The sequence below is a fragment of the Phodopus roborovskii genome, unplaced genomic scaffold (genome assembly GCF_943737965.1).
Source record: "Phodopus roborovskii unplaced genomic scaffold, PHOROB, whole genome shotgun sequence".
Taxonomy (NCBI): Eukaryota; Metazoa; Chordata; class Mammalia; order Rodentia; family Cricetidae; genus Phodopus; species Phodopus roborovskii.
This window is the reverse complement of record NW_026126418.1, coordinates 17,424,742-17,440,495: the sequence shown is the minus strand read 5'-3', so window position 1 is coordinate 17,440,495 and position 15,754 is coordinate 17,424,742. Positions and strand designations below refer to the sequence as shown.

The 15,754-nt window shown below is 41.4% G+C and overlaps 1 protein-coding gene across 1 annotated transcript; it reads right to left on the bottom strand.

The window, feature by feature from the left end:
- Window positions 1-12,959: 12,959 nt before the first annotated feature.
- LOC127222264 (olfactory receptor 4A5) lies at window positions 12,960-13,916 on the bottom strand. Its single transcript, XM_051184272.1, has one exon. The coding sequence runs from the start codon at window positions 13,914-13,916 to the stop codon at window positions 12,960-12,962; it is 957 nt and encodes a 318-aa protein (XP_051040229.1).
- Between the last annotated feature and the right edge of the window lie 1,838 nt (window positions 13,917-15,754).

Sequence of the window (15,754 nt, the reverse complement as noted above, 5' to 3'; positions counted from 1 at the left end):
ATGTTGTTCAAGGAAATCAAATTGAAGTCCCACACATAAATATACACAGCTATAACACCTGGTTCTTTTTAAAGAAGCCAGAAGTACAAAATAGAAGAAAAAGACAGCATCTTCAACAAACTTGGTGTCTACAAGTAGAGAAAGGCAAATAAAACCATACCTATCACCATACACAAAACTCAAGAGTTTGTGTATCAAAGATGTCAACAACTGTAACATATATGCAGAGGGAACTTCCAAAAGCATCATCATTCCTGAATTCAAACTCTACTATCGAACTATACTTGAATGAATTGGTGCAGAGAAATGCTTCTTGAACATAACACCCATTAACACAGACACTGATATAACCATTAATGAATGGGACCTCCTCAAACTGTGAAGCTTCTGTAAGGCAAAGCAAGACAAACAGCAGCCCTCAGACTGGGAAAATATCTTCACCAACCACACATCTGACAGAGGCTGATCTCCAAAGTATACAAAAAACTCAAGAAGCTGGTCAACAAAACACCAAACAATCCAATTAAAAAGTGGGGTATAGAACTGAATAGAGAATTTTCAATAGAGGAATCCAAAATGGCTGAAAGACACTTAAGTGCTCAACATCCTTAGCCATCAAGGAAATGCAACTCTGAGATACTACTGTCCCAAAGGCTAAAATCAGAAACACCAATGACAGTTTATGCTGGACAGGATTCGGAGAGAGGGGAGTATTCCTCCACTGCTGGTGGGAATGCAAACTTGTACAGACATCTTGGAGATCAGTATGGTAGTTTCTCAGGAAAATGAGAATCAGACTACCACAGGACCTGGCAATTCCACTGTTAGGCATATACCTAAAAATGCAAATCCATTCAACAAAGACATCTGTTCAACGATGTTCATAACAGCATTATTTGTAATAGCTAGAAACTGGAAACAACCTAGATGCCCCACAACTGAAGAGTGGATAAAAAAAAATCATATGGTACATTTACACAATGAAGTACTATTCAGCTGAAAAACATAATGGAATTTGAAATTCACAGGCAAATGAATGGAACTAGAAGAAAGCATCCTGAGTGAGGTAACCCAGTCACAAAAAGTACATGGTATGTACTTACTCATATATGGATTTTAGACATAGTGCAAAGGATTACCAGCCTAAAAATCATACCGTCAGAGAAGCTAGGAAACAAAGAGGACCCTAAGTGAGACATACATGGTACCCCACAGAAGGAAAAATGACAAGATCTCCTGAGCATATTGGGAGTAGGGGGGGAGTGAATGGAGATGGTGTTAGAAGAAAAAGAAGGGGAGAATGGGGGAGAGGGGACCATGAGGGAGCAGGAAGATTAAGTTGGGGATGGAATAGTAAAAGAGAGAGAGAGAGAGAGAGAGAGAGAGAGAGAGATACAATAATAAAGAAAGCCATTATAGGTTTAAAGAGAAAACTAGCACTAGGGAAATGTCCAGACACTTACAAGGATGACCCCAGCTAACAATCTAAGCAATAGTGGAGAGGCTACCTTAAATACCCTTCCCTGATAATGAGATTGATCACTACCTTATATGCCATTCTAGAGCCTTCATCCAGTAGCTGATGGAAACAGAAGCAGACAAACACAGCTAAACACTTAGCCAACGTCCTGGAATCCAGTTGCAGGTAGGGAGAAGTGATGAGCAAAGAGGTCAAGACCAGGCTGCAGAAATCCACAGAGACAGCTGATCTGAACAGGTGGTACCTCATGGACCCCAGACTAATAGCTGAAATATCAGCATAGATCCGTCCCAGAACCGCCTGAACATGGGTCTCATTTAGATTCTATGGAACCTCTGAGAGTGGAACCAGAATTTATCTCTGGTGCATGAAAGGACTTGGGGAGCACATTCCCCATGAAGGGATACTTCCTTAACCTACATACATGAGGGATGGCCTAGACCCCACCTCAAATGACTTGACAGATATTGATGATCCCTTCTGGAAGGTCTCATCCTCCCTGAGGAGTGATTGGGAAATGGGATGGGAGACAGGGGCATGGGAGCATGGGAGGGAGTGGAAACTGGAATCAATATATAAAATATTTTTAATTTAAATAAAATTTTAAAAAATTAAAAATCTAAAAAAAAGGTCCTGTTTAAGTGTTAACCAATAGAGTTGTAAAAAAAAAAATAAAATAAACCTTGGTATTGACATTAAAACAGATACATGAACCAATGGAATCAAATTGAAGACCTGACGCTAATCCACATATCCATGTGTCCCGCGCTACCGTCTCGCCAGCAAGAATGACGCGGCACACAGATAGGATCCTTCTGCGATAATAGCTTTAATGCTTCTTGAGAGGCAGAGCATAAGCTTACACCAACTGCAGAGCGAAGACCCCGGGAGCAAAAACCCACACCCTTATATAGAAACTCAGCCTCGCTTAGGACGTGTCACTCCCTGACTGGTTGCTCGCTCATCAGGCCAAATGACGCCACGGGAGAGGCACGGGAGAAATCTCCTTGCACGCGCGCACAGGCTTATTTATGCCAACCGCCAGCCGGATGCCAGTGCCATCTTGTAATGGAGAATGTAGGGACAGCTCCCTACATCTCCCCCTTTTTTCTTATTTAATAAGACTTTATATTTTCACAAGCAAATAGGTCACCCATATGTTGAGGGATAGAGGCAGAGGTCGTACCTCCCCAAATAAACATTAAGACTGTGTACAAGAGTGGCCATCAGGCTGTTAGCTTGACCCGAGGCGCTCTCGACCTGTCCTCTGCCATTTTTCTGGGAAAGGGGAACTAGGGCAGGCAACCCTTATGCAGGACAACATGCCTCCCAGAGAGGCCTGCCTATTGAGCAACTCTCTGTGCGATGCCTTGCTCAACATCCCTCATGGGCTGCTCAAGCCAGACACTCTACCCTGTGCAATGAGCCTAGGCTCCAGGTGTGCAAGAGCTATCCGGCCGGTGGCCTATTGCTTAAGCATAGACAGCCAAACATCAGCTGACGTTCCACTATCAAGTGCGGCAAGTGCCTGGGCGATAACCACCTTATCTCTTTTTGCCTGATTCCTGAGTTTTGCAAACCAGCCAAAGAAGCAACAGCAGACCACAGCAGATGGCTGCAAAGAATAACCCCACCCCCCACCCATTCCTTAAAATAGGAAACAGCCGAGGCAATCCAAGATGATAGGCCCTCCGTCGGGGACAGATCAAGGCGGGTGGAATTAATCTGGATAATAGCGGTCCTCAATTCTCGGAGGGTCTGTTCAAATTCTGCGGTCCAATTCTGTAACATGAACTGAGAAAGATTCTTAGACAAATTAGCTGCTTTGGTAAAATTTTCATATTGAATGGAGGTGACACATAAACCAGGGAGCTTCTGCTCACAGCCCAATTGGGCCAATTGCCACAATATGTCCAACTGCTCCTGTACTAAATCTATACGTTGGTTCACCAACATCAAGCCCCCCTGAATTTGAGTATTGGCTGAAGTCTGTTTATCCAGAGCCTCCGAAACTGTCCTTAGGCAAAAAGGCTAGACCCAGCTCCCTATTGGTGGCAAAGAATTGGGGAAAGACCTGAGCATTATACATCACCAGCATTGGAAGTGGGAACATTGACATGATTCCCCAACGAGGCTCCCCTTGGACAGCTGGGATGCTGAGTATCATCAGTGACATCAGGGGGAGCAGTCGGCTCCCCTTTTCTTGTCCTCGGGTCTCCACATCTTTCTGCTCCAGGACCATCCGAGTGAGTCTTTCTGGGACCCAGAAAGGATTTTCTTCATTCTGTGGGAAAACACAAACAGCTCCCCTGGATCTTATTAGAATAGGATCCGGGCCTTTCCATTCATTGGTTAACACATCTTTCCATTTTACCAGTTCCTTAGGTCGACATGGGTCTGAGCAATGTCGCTCTGCCGCAGACCGACCATGTTCATCCATGTTTAAAAAATTCATGGTGAAAAGTGCCATTGCTATAGCCACCCGTGGCATGGGGGGCAAACCCATCATTATTCCCCCTTTTTGCTTAAGGAGATATGATTTGAGTGTGCGATGTGCACGCTCAATAATGCCTTGTCCTTGAGGATTATATGGCAAGCCCGTGACATGTGTGACTTGCATTTGTGCACAAAACTGTCTGAATTTTTGAGAAGTATAGGCAGGCCCATTGTCAGTTTTTAAACATTTAGGCTTACCCCAGGCACTCCATGCCTCAAGACAGTGTTGAATCACATGGGAGGTTTTCTCCCCAGTGAGTGGTGTGGCATGGAGAACGCCAGAGCAGGTGTCTATTGATACATGCACATATTGTAACTTTCCAAAGGATGAGACATGGGTCACATCCATCTGCCAAACCTGTAAGGGCTGAATGCCTTGAGGATTAATTCCAAAATGGGGTGCAGGCAGAAACTGACAACAATGTTGACAATTGACAACAATCTCACGAGCCTCCTTCCTAGTGATGGAAAAATGGCGTCTTGCAGGGTTTCAGAAGTCACATGAAAATTCTTGTGAAATTCCTTGGCAGCCTCTAGTGGCGGGGCTAGAACCATGGCAACCAATCTAGTTGCTTTGTCAGCCAAATCATTATCTAAGGCCATGGGTCCTGGTAGCCCGGAATGTGCCCTTATGTGAGTAATAAAGAAGGGCTGCCCTCTAGCAAGCAGACAATTTTGGATGTCCAGAAAAGTGATTGCAACCTTGCTGGTCATTTTTATAATGCCAGCCGTTTCTAACAATTTTACAGCGTTAACTACATAAGATGAATCAGACACGATGTTCAATGGACCCTGAAACCTTTGTAGTACTTCCAAAACTACCATGCATTCCACCACTTGAGGCGATGTTTCCTGAAATTGTTTGGAGTATATTTTGCCCTCCACCACAAAAGCTCCCAATCCTATCTTAGACCCATCAGTATACACCACCAGTCCATTTTTAATAGGATGACTTGAGGTAATTTTTGGAAAAATCATAGGCTGGTTAAGGGCAAATTGTAAAAGTGGATGTTTAGGATAATGATTGTCTATCTTTCCAACAAAGGTTGTGACCAAAATAGCCCAATCATTTGAAGTAGCGGCAAGGGTGGCAACCTGTACAGCATTATAGGGTACAATCAGCAAATTAGGTTCAATGCCGAAGTGCATGAGGGAGGCCTTTAATCCTCTCATGGCCAGTTGGGCCACCGCGTCCGGGTACCAATCAATAACTTTCATGGGAGAAGCATTAGGGTGTATCCATAATAAAGGACCTTGTTGCCATAATACTGCGGTCGGAAGCCCTTTTGTCCTGAACACGCATAGAGTAATCGGTTTATTTTCCTCTATGCGTGACAATTGAGCCATCTGTATGGCTGCTTCCACCTTTAGTAAAGCCTGTCTTGCGGCGGGAGTCAATTCTCTTGGGGATGCAATGTGGCTATCTCCCTCCAACACATCAAACAAAGGCTTAAGCTCGGCAGAGGGAATTTTTAGAAAAGGTCTGAGCCAATTTATGTCCCCCAATAACTTTTGAAAATCATTAAGAGTATGTAGATAATCCTTTCTGATTCCTAATCTCTGCAGAACAATCTTATCTGGAAAGATCTTGGAGCCTAAAAAATGTCCAGTATCCGAGATTTGTACTTTATCTGTGGCTATATATAGGCCTCTCTTCTCCAATGCTTGCAACAATACAGGATATGCCAGTTTTAAAAGATCAAAATCTTTATGACATAGCAAGATGTCATCCATATAATGCAACAGCATCAGAGAAGGGAATTGTCTTTTAACTGGGGCCAAGGCTTCAAACACATACAGCTGACAGATGGTTGGACTGTTTGCCATGCCTTGTAGTAAGACCTTCCACTGAAACCTCTTGTCCGGTTCAGCATGATTTATAGATGGTAAAGTAAAGGCAAATCTGGGTCTGTCATGCTCATGTAAAGGTATGGAAAAAAAACAATCCTTAATATCCACAATCAATAGCGGCCAAAATTTGCGAAGTGTGGTAAGCACCGGTAGACCGCGTTGTATGGGGCCAAAAAGCTGCATTTGCTCATGAAGCAAGCGCCATTTTCCAGATTTCTTTTTTATTACAAAATTTGGAGTATTCCATGGTGAGGTGGAGGCCTCAATATGGCCTAATTTTAATTGCTCCTCTATAAGCTGATTCACCGCTTGTAATTTTTCAGAGGTAAGCGGCCACTGAGGAACCCATACCAGATCCTCCGTTTTCCAAGGTATGGGTCGTGCTGCCTCAGTGGCGCCTAGGAAAAACCCAGACCCTGTCTATTTCTATTGGGGTTAGGAGCAACGGGCTCAAGGCGCCCCTGTTCATAGCGGCCCAAACCGTTGCCCTGCCGATATCCCATCTTGCCCATGATCCCCTGAGTCTGTGGTGAATATTCGTTTGTCAGCATCAGTCCCATGTCTTGCATGACATCTCATCCCCATAGATTCACAGGCATCGGTAATACATAAGGAGTAAATTGCCCTTTTTGACCCTCCTGGGTTCTCCATCTAAGGGGGGCGGCACTGATAGTGGGGCAGGACTTATAGCCAAGACTGTAAAGAGTGTGATGATTCCACCATTGGCCATGTCTTCGGCCACCAGTAGGTGGAGACAATGCTCTTATCAGCCCCCGTGTCCAAAATGCCTTCAAATTTCTTTTCATTTATCCAAAGTGTAGTTTTTGGCCTACTATTTAAAGACATGACCAAATAGGCAGAGTCTGTTCCTGAGAATCCCATTTGTTTTGGGACACCATCAATGGGCCCATGTTGGTTATCATGAGGTAGGAGCAGCAATTGTGCAATCCTGTCTCTCTGACTGATGGAGAAAACCCCAGTAGGGCTTGAGCATAGTGCCTGTATCTCGGGGGTGTGGGCATCATCCACAATTCCTGGATGTACTATGAGCCCCCGTGCTATAAGGGAGCCTCGCCCAAGGATCAATCCCATAGTGCCTGAAGGCAGAATAATTGATTCTAAAGGCACGGGCTGAATACCCATTTGGGGCATTAGTAAGATTGAGGAGGCGGCACGCAGGTCCATTCTGATGGGTCTGCTTGGCCGCTCTCCTGGTTCCCTTCTAGAGATTTGACAAATCGGTTCCCATATATTCGAGGGCCCTGGGACCAAGGGCCCGTCTGCCCGTTTTTTGACACCTCAAGGGTCGGAGCCTCTGTCGGAGGGAGGAGTCTCCCTTTAATGTCTCTAACAGATCTGCATTGCTCCGCCCGATGGTAGCCTTTGCCACATCGGGTGCAGAGGCTCGCCCTAGGGGTGTTGGACATTTTACAGTCCTTTTTTATGTGCCCTGGTTTTCCACATCCAAAACATGTCTTACCGGGAGGTTTTTTGTTCTGCCTTTGCGCCTGGATAATTGCCGCCGCTAAACCTGTATTGCTCAGAGGCCCCCCCTATCTCCCTACATACCCTGAGCCAATCCTGTAGCCCCTTATTTTTTCAAGGTGCTATAGCGGTGCGGCATTCTTGGGTAGCTTGTTTAAAAATCAATTGTTCTAGCAGGGGCATGACTTGTTCAGTATCCCCGAAAATGCGTTCTGCTGCTTCTGTCATCCTGGCTACAAAGTCTGAGAAATGTTCCTGGGGGCCCTGCTTGATCTTAGTAAGCTGACCACTACCCTCCCCTTTACGGGAGAGCGACTTCCAGGCCTTAATGGCTGTAGCTGAAATTTGTGCATAAGCTCCCCAATGATAATTCATTTGATTATTAACATGAGGGCCCTGCCCAGTGAGTAATTCAAAAGTCCAGGCTTGCTGCTCCGGAGGTATTGCAGCAGCATTAGCTCTTGCCTGTGTTTGGGCCGCCTCATGCCAGAGGGCCCTCCATTCCATATATTGGCCCATGCTGACCAGAGCTGCTTTTGCAATCGTCTCCCAATCTGCTGGAGTCAAATGATACAGGGCCAATCTTTCTAGTTGAACTATGGTAAAATTTGCTGTAACTCCATATTTTCTGACTGACTCCGCCAATTCCTTTATTTGATTATAATCCACTGGGGCGGCCACTCTCCCTCCGTCCGCATTCTCGAAAACTGGAAATGCGAGGTGTAACGAAGCCAGCTTTCTTCTGACCCCTGACGGGATTAAGGAGAAGCCTTCTCTACGGGATTAAGGAGAAGCCTTCTCTACGGGATCCTCGGGTCCCTCGGTTATCAAGCTCATATGGAGGCAGAGGAGCAGAAGGCAATAAAGCAGAAGGCTTCTCGTCCCCTTTCTTAATAGTAATAGGAAAGCCAAAATCATCATCGGGGTGGTACCTTTCCCCTTCATATCTGGCGGCCTCTTCCTCCAAGTCTGCCTCTTCTTCCGTGTCCAAGACATCAGACTCTTCGGACTCAGAGGGGCCTTCAATACCCGGGGCCTCCAGATATAACTTAGGATAGAGGCCGCTTGAGCTTTCCCTTTTCTTTAGGTCTTTCTTTTTAGACCTCCTAAGAGATTTCTTTGGTTTCTCCTCCTGACTATCTTTTCCAGAGGGTCCTTTTTCACTTTTAGTTTCCTTTTGCGCGCACCCATCCTCTCGCTTTGTTCAGCTTCTGATAGACTATCCTGAAACTCGGTTAAAATCCCTTGTCCCTCCGCAATAGCAGACTTACAATCCTCATCCTCTAAACAATTTTCTATCATTGTCCAGATGGCCATAGCGCTAGGCCCAAGTTCTCCATTGGCCTGAGCATGCTCAAGATTCCTTCCTAACTTCCTCCATGAGGCCAATGAGAGAGAGCCCGAGACCGCGAACCAGGGAGCTACACTGTCTACATCCTTGACAAATCGCTGTAGGAGTCGGTGAGATAGCTTCAGATCCCGCTGTGTAAGGATTGATTGCAGTGCTGTAACAGTGGAATGCGTAGAGCCCATGGCTGCGCGACGGACGCCCGCAGCTTATCTACGTCCGTCTTACAAGCGTTGGCACCACGCGAAACCAAAAGTGGATCTGGAGCGCCTCGCTTTTTTATTTACAAAAGACTTAAGAGGCGCAGCGTACCGCGGCTTATCTACGTCCGACTTAAGTACAGAAATCTCCTTAGCAGCGGCCTCGATGGTAACAAAAGAGGATCAACAGAAAGAGAATGAAAGCGATACCAACCAATACTAAAGCAAAGATGTTATGAGGATCAGTCATAACTTACTGAACTTACCTCCTCGCAGTTCTGAATCCTCCCAACTCGAAAGTTGGGGGTCTTCGATGGTGCTGACGATGGATTGGTCGAGTTCCCGGGTTTCAGCACCAGTCTCGCCAGCAAGAACGACGCGGCACACAGATAGGATCCTTCTGCAATAATAGCTTTAATGCTTCTTGAGAGGCAGAGCATAAGATTACACCAACTGCAGAGCGAAGACCCCGGGAGCAAAAACCCACACCCTTATATAGAAACTCAGCCTCGCTTAGGACGTGTCACTCCCTGACTGGTTGCTCGCTCATCAGGCCAAATGACGCCACGGGAGAGGCGCGGGAGAAATCTCCTTGCACGTGCGCACAAGCTTATTTATGCCAACCGCCAGCCGGATGCCAGTGCCATCTTGTAATGGAGAATGTAGGGACGGCTCCCTACATCCATGAATACCTGATTTTTGGCAAATAAGACAAAAGGTACAAGGGAAAAGAAAATCATCTTTAACAAATGGTGCTGATATAACTAGATATCAACATGTAGAAGATTGCAAATAGATCCATATCTATCACCATATCAACAATTTCATAAGTGTGTACAATATATTTTTATCATGTTCATGCCTACTCAATTGCTCCAACTCCTGCTAGAATCCCAATGTCATGTACCCCTCCCAACTTCAGGTCTTATTTATATATTTATTTACTTTTTTCCTGCAACCCATTGTGTTCAATTATATAGTCTATATGAGCCTTGGTGGAAGGCCATCCACTGCAGCATTAGTAACCTATCATGAGATAAACCCTAAAGGAAATATCCTCTCACCCAGAAACTATTAACTGTCAATAGATCCTCAGCCAAGAAAATGGACTGTGAATACCTCATCCATACCTACTGGAATAGTGACTGACTTGATTTTGTGCAGCCAATCCCAGATGCTATCATTCATGTGTGCAATGACCCTGTAATGTTGAGAAGATAGTATTTTGCAGATGTTTTCCCAAATCTCTAACTTTTGCAATCTTTCTGCTTCTAAAGAATCAAACTGAATTTTTCTCTCACATGTGGCAGAAATTGGTGGATATGAGAAAGAATTATTAGAGCCCTCTCACCTCTGTGAAAGGGCTTGGCTGGTTCTAATACTTATGTGATTTCTATAAGGTATGATGTAAAATGCTGCTAACATAATTAAAATGAAAGAATTGTGAGTGACAGATATGAAAAAAGTTGCATTAGTAAGTTCTGAAACACCCAATTTGGTAGTTTTCCTATATATATGAGGTAGGTATTAGTTCTAAATTGTGAGCATTTTGTATTTCATGGTTTCCTTTCTTTTATAACCAAAACATTGTTTCATTCTAGTCACCATTTTCTCCTGTCTTGTAAAACCTTTCCACTTCCCCACTGTTTTAATGATGGCCCCTAGGCCTTAAGAATAATTATATAAATGTCTTAACTCAATAATGTATTTTATTAACCAACTAAATATTTATGGAAGAAATTAATCTTCCCCATGATCTGTCTACAACTCTGCCCCACCCACAAAGTAAACCTGTTACTTTGTTGAAAATGGTTTTATAACTAAGATTTCTGGTAGAGTCCTTAGTGTAGTTTGTGTATAAGATCATGTCACCTGCTAAAAGGGATATTTTGACTGCTTAATATAAAAAAGAAAATTTACTTCAAATCTGTATGAGTATAAAATTTCTCTCAGTAATTCATTCCATGTAATTTTCAGGCTCCCAATTGTTCAATTTTTTTTCTTAATTAACTCATCATAAAGCTTTAGTAACAAAACAGATCTTGTTGCTCATAACCCAAACATTAGTTCATGTTTCAATTATAATTACCAAAAATATGTTGAAGAAAGAGAAATATAGCATTACATTTAAGAAGAATTTTTCTCCACAAATCATGTGACCACAGCTAAATCCCTCCATAAGATGGAGATTCAATTGTGTGCAACCTATCATTACTAGGTTTATTACTCTTCAAATCCGACTTCACTGGCATCTAATAGTAAAGTATGAAATGAGGAAAAAGATAAATTCACCAAATTAAATAATTTGGAAAGAAATCATTAAGGACATGAACATAAAATATAAAGAACACTGTATGTCATTAAAATAAGAAATACTTTATGTGCAATGAATAGGGACAGATATTAAAATAATAAGAAAATAATAACCATACCATACTTTACAAGAAATAGCAAGTAGATTGTGAGCTTCTCAGCACAAAGAAATAAATACCTTGAGGGATGAAGAAATGAAAATTAAGTCAATTTACTATTCAGTGCATACAAAATTGAAATCATTATGAGTAGATCACTGGATATAACTATCTTAATTAATCTAGAAAAAATATTTAATGAAAATTGTTTCAAACTAAAGATAGATTGAATTGTAAATTTTATTAATCATATTTTTGAAAATAGTATAGATGTTCTGTTAAAAGAAGAGATTTTATAATACATATGACTATATGGCATTAGTTGAAAGGAAGCCTAATGAGTTTTGCCAAACCAACTATATTTTAAAAAATTTTGGACTAAGTACATCACATTTATCCTAAATGAAATATCTCCATCTAATTCCTCCCTTAAAGGCTCAAGAACTTATTCAGAAGAGGAGGTAGAAAGATTATAAAAGCCATTGGTATTTGTAGCATAAAAAGTAAAAGACCCAGAGACAGATATTTGGGTTCATGCTTTAAGCTTAACATCAGTAAAGCAAAGCATCTGGGCACTAGCTCTTACCTCTACCTATGCTCAGACCAAAGGGGCAAGCCTCAGATTGCTCCTCATATTTACTCTGATTGTTATGCTGTCCTCAACATGGCTGGACACTAACTCTTAGACTGAATGCCTCTACCTTACCTCTTAAATCCTGGGTTTAAATGTGTGAGCTCTGAGTCACTCTCTGGTAGCCCAGGGTGGTCTTGGACTCCAAGATCGCTCTCCCTCTAAATCCTGGGGTTAAATGTGTGTACCACCACCTCCTGATCTCTATAGATTGAAGCTGGCTTTGCTTTATAAATCCTCAGGCAAGTACAATAAATCATAAAAACATATCACCACAAGTGATGGATGTATTATAAGAACAATGTTTTCCAGACACTGATGCAAGTATTGATTCACAGAGACTGTGACAGCATGCACACAACCTGTATAGATTCAAACCACACAAAATCCCAGTACTGAAAAGAGACGGTGAACACAAAGTTTCATACCTAACCAAGAATGGATCTTGGCTATATTTGATATAGCCAATAATATTTAGCTATAATTGATAACTTTTTGGAGAAGAAAGAACAATATTTTCCAATGGGATGTCTCTGGGTATATCAACCACACTTGAGGATAAGCCTCACAGCCAAGAGTAACAGAAAATGAAATACATGTGTTTTTTTGGATTTGATTTATTGTGGAGGGGATTAATTTGGTTTTATTTGGCATTATTTTCTTGTTGGTTATTTGTTTATTTTGGTGTTTATTTTTTAATATTTGGTTTTGGCAAAGCTGAGAAGGAAAATACAAAGGAGGAAAAGAGCATGAATTTGGTTGTGAGGGGATGGAAAAAGAATCTGGAGGAGATGGCAGAGAAGAAAAACATTAAAATATACTGTATGTAAAGGTTTAATGAAAATTATTTATAGAAAATTTAGCCAACAAAAATGGCTAAAAGTGATAGTTAAAAAAGGAACGATAGTATAAGCAATTATACTAATTATAAAAAAAATCACAACAAAGAACAATGCTTACCCATTATATTAACAATAACAGTAATTTCACAATATCAAGTCAATGTTCCAGGTGGAACACACACTACTAGAATTTATTCATGATAGTTGCCTAGTGCTTAGTAATATAAGCAGCAAGAAGAAAGTCTTACTCTATTGTGACTCAATAGTTTTTGCAAGAGCTTTTCCATACAATTTTTCATCTCTGAATTTCTCAAAGTATATATTAAAGGATTCAACATGGGAGTGACAATGGTATAAAATACAGTAATGGATTTATCAACAGGAAAACTAGAAACTGGTCTAACATACATGAAAATACATGGGACAAAAAAGAGGAAAACCACAGTGATATGGGAGCTGCAAGTGGATAGAGCTTTACGCCTGCCTTCCTGACTGTGATTCTTGAGATATCTTAGGATGATTCCATAAGAAAGTAGCAGGAGGATGAAGATCACTATACACATGGCCCCATTATTACCAACGATAGAGAGGCCAATAAAGTAGGTATCAGTGCATGCAAGTAACAATAACGGATATACGTCACAGCCAAAGTGGTCAATGATATTGGGACCACAGAATGGAAGTTTATAAACAGCAAGGACTTGAAACAAAGCATGTACAAAACCTCCCACCCAGGCCAGCACTAAGAAAAGGATACATACACGACGATTCATGATAATCAGATAATGCAGGGGTTTACAGATGGCCACATATCGATCATAGGCCATTGCCACCAGAATGACAATGTCAACACCACCAAATAAATGATCTATAAAGAGCTGGCTTATGCAAGCTGTGAAGGAGATGGTCTTTTTAACACAGAGCAAATCTGACATCAACTTGGGTGTGATGGCAGTGGAATAAACAGCATCCATGAGTGACAGAGAAGCAAGGAAGAAGTACATTGGGGAACCCAAGGAGGGGCTGACAATCACTGTCCCCACGATGAGCAGGTTGCCCACCATGGTCACAATATAGATGAGTAAAAACATAACAAATAATGCCTTTTTCCCAGCAGGATCCTGAGTGAATCCCAGCAGGACAAATTCTGTGACATTGTTGTTTTGGCCCATTTATTCTTCAGGCTTATTTCAGACAAGGAGCTCAGGAGAACAGGGCCTGTGACAAATTGTGAACAAGACTGTGAATCCATCTGTCATGATGCACATGTTGTCTTCTACAATAGTTAACCAGTAGTAGACAATTAGTAAATAACTATTGAGCCTCCCCTTGGCAAAAGCTACATTCAATTTCTGTTAATAAATCTCTAAGTATTAGGTTTATCTCAATGTCAGTTTATCCCTAGACAGAAAACAGATACAGGTATCTCTGTTCCCCATACCTTTAAAAGTAGTTATTTATAGCACATCACATCCTGGCATTGATAATAGCAAATAAACAGAGAAAGATTTCTCCTTTGAGAAACTTAAAAAATGATTGTGGTGTTAAACACAAGTATTTCAATTAATAATGATCAAAACATTTTTCTGGAAATACCTGTGTATAATATTTATAAATATGAACTTGGGTATTGCCTACAGTAGTATTGGTCCTTGTAGAACCATGTCAGTACTTTTATTTTTTTATTATTAGACATAGACACTACATGCCAAAAATAAGCTTAGACACAATCTAAAAAAGTAAGTAGATTTTGAACCAGACCATATGCCACCAATATTATTGAGCTCACAATTATCTAGAGCCTTATCTGACTCTGACATGTTTTAGTAATTGCACTTCCATTTCATGCTTGATTGTACTAATTAGTAACACAATTACTTCGCCCATCAATTTTTTCACAAGTTTCTTTACTTCACCTAATCTAATCCATTATTCTTACCAAGTCTTGCCTTAGGATACAGTATAGTTTTCCAGAACTCTCAGGAAAAGCTAGGCAGAGAGACAGAGGGATCCTCACATAGGAATTCATTGCCTGGATCCCCAAAAGCAGAACAGTCAAGGAAAATGCATAGCCAGAGTGGAAAGGTGACAGTTGGGTTCATTTTCTAAATATATTTACAAACATATCTTTGTTTGAATTCTAAAATGTAAGGAAATTAGACAATATGTCAGTGGCTCAATGGACTATAGTACTATTTCTTCAGACCTCTTCCCTTTCTCTTATGCTGTCATTTTACCTTTTTTCCCCATTTGCACACTATTTTCAAGTTTATCACTTCTTCCTGAATGATACTAATAATGTAAAATGAATTTTAATAACTAGTATGACAGAATAATACCTCAGATTGTATTGTACATGGTGTAGCAATAAAGAATCTGAGAAATACTTGGACAGAAATGGAGCAGTGAAGAAAGCTGTGGACCCTGAAGCCACACACCTGGTGACAGAATGAGGTTCACTGGGTTATTATCATCCTGACCTTGAGCATGTTACTAAGTCTCCCTCTGCCTCTATTTCAACTTTTGTACCTCAGGAACTTCCAAAATATCCATCTCCTAGAGTGGTTGTTGGTGTTCTTATGAAATGATTAAACACTGTCCAGCCCATCAGACATTTCCATGGTGGCTATGTCATTATTCATGGATGTTTCACTGTAAGCATCAGCTGAGAACAAATCATGTGAAGTTTTGTTCACTTAATAGGAATGTAGACATAATCTGAGTAAGAAAAAAAGAGCATATGCATACCTCATGAACTACTTTCTGGACTTGAATTAAAATTATATATCATAGATATTATTTCTTTTATTTTATATACTAATTTATTTGTTATATGTAAAATATAATCAATATTTACTTGTAAAGAAATATACTTGGACTAACAGCAAACAAAATACCATTTGCATGAACTTGGTAACAGAAAAGGACATGTGCAGAGTCAGGGCTGCTGTAGAAGCAGCTTGGATGCATCTTATGCATGACTCATTCACACATATGCTTCCATCTGAGT

Bases quoted from the DNA above. Each gene is read 5' to 3' on its own strand.
- LOC127222264 (XM_051184272.1), bottom strand. From the start codon at position 13,916: ATGGGCCAAAACAACAATGTCACAGAATTTGTCCTGCTGGGATTCACT.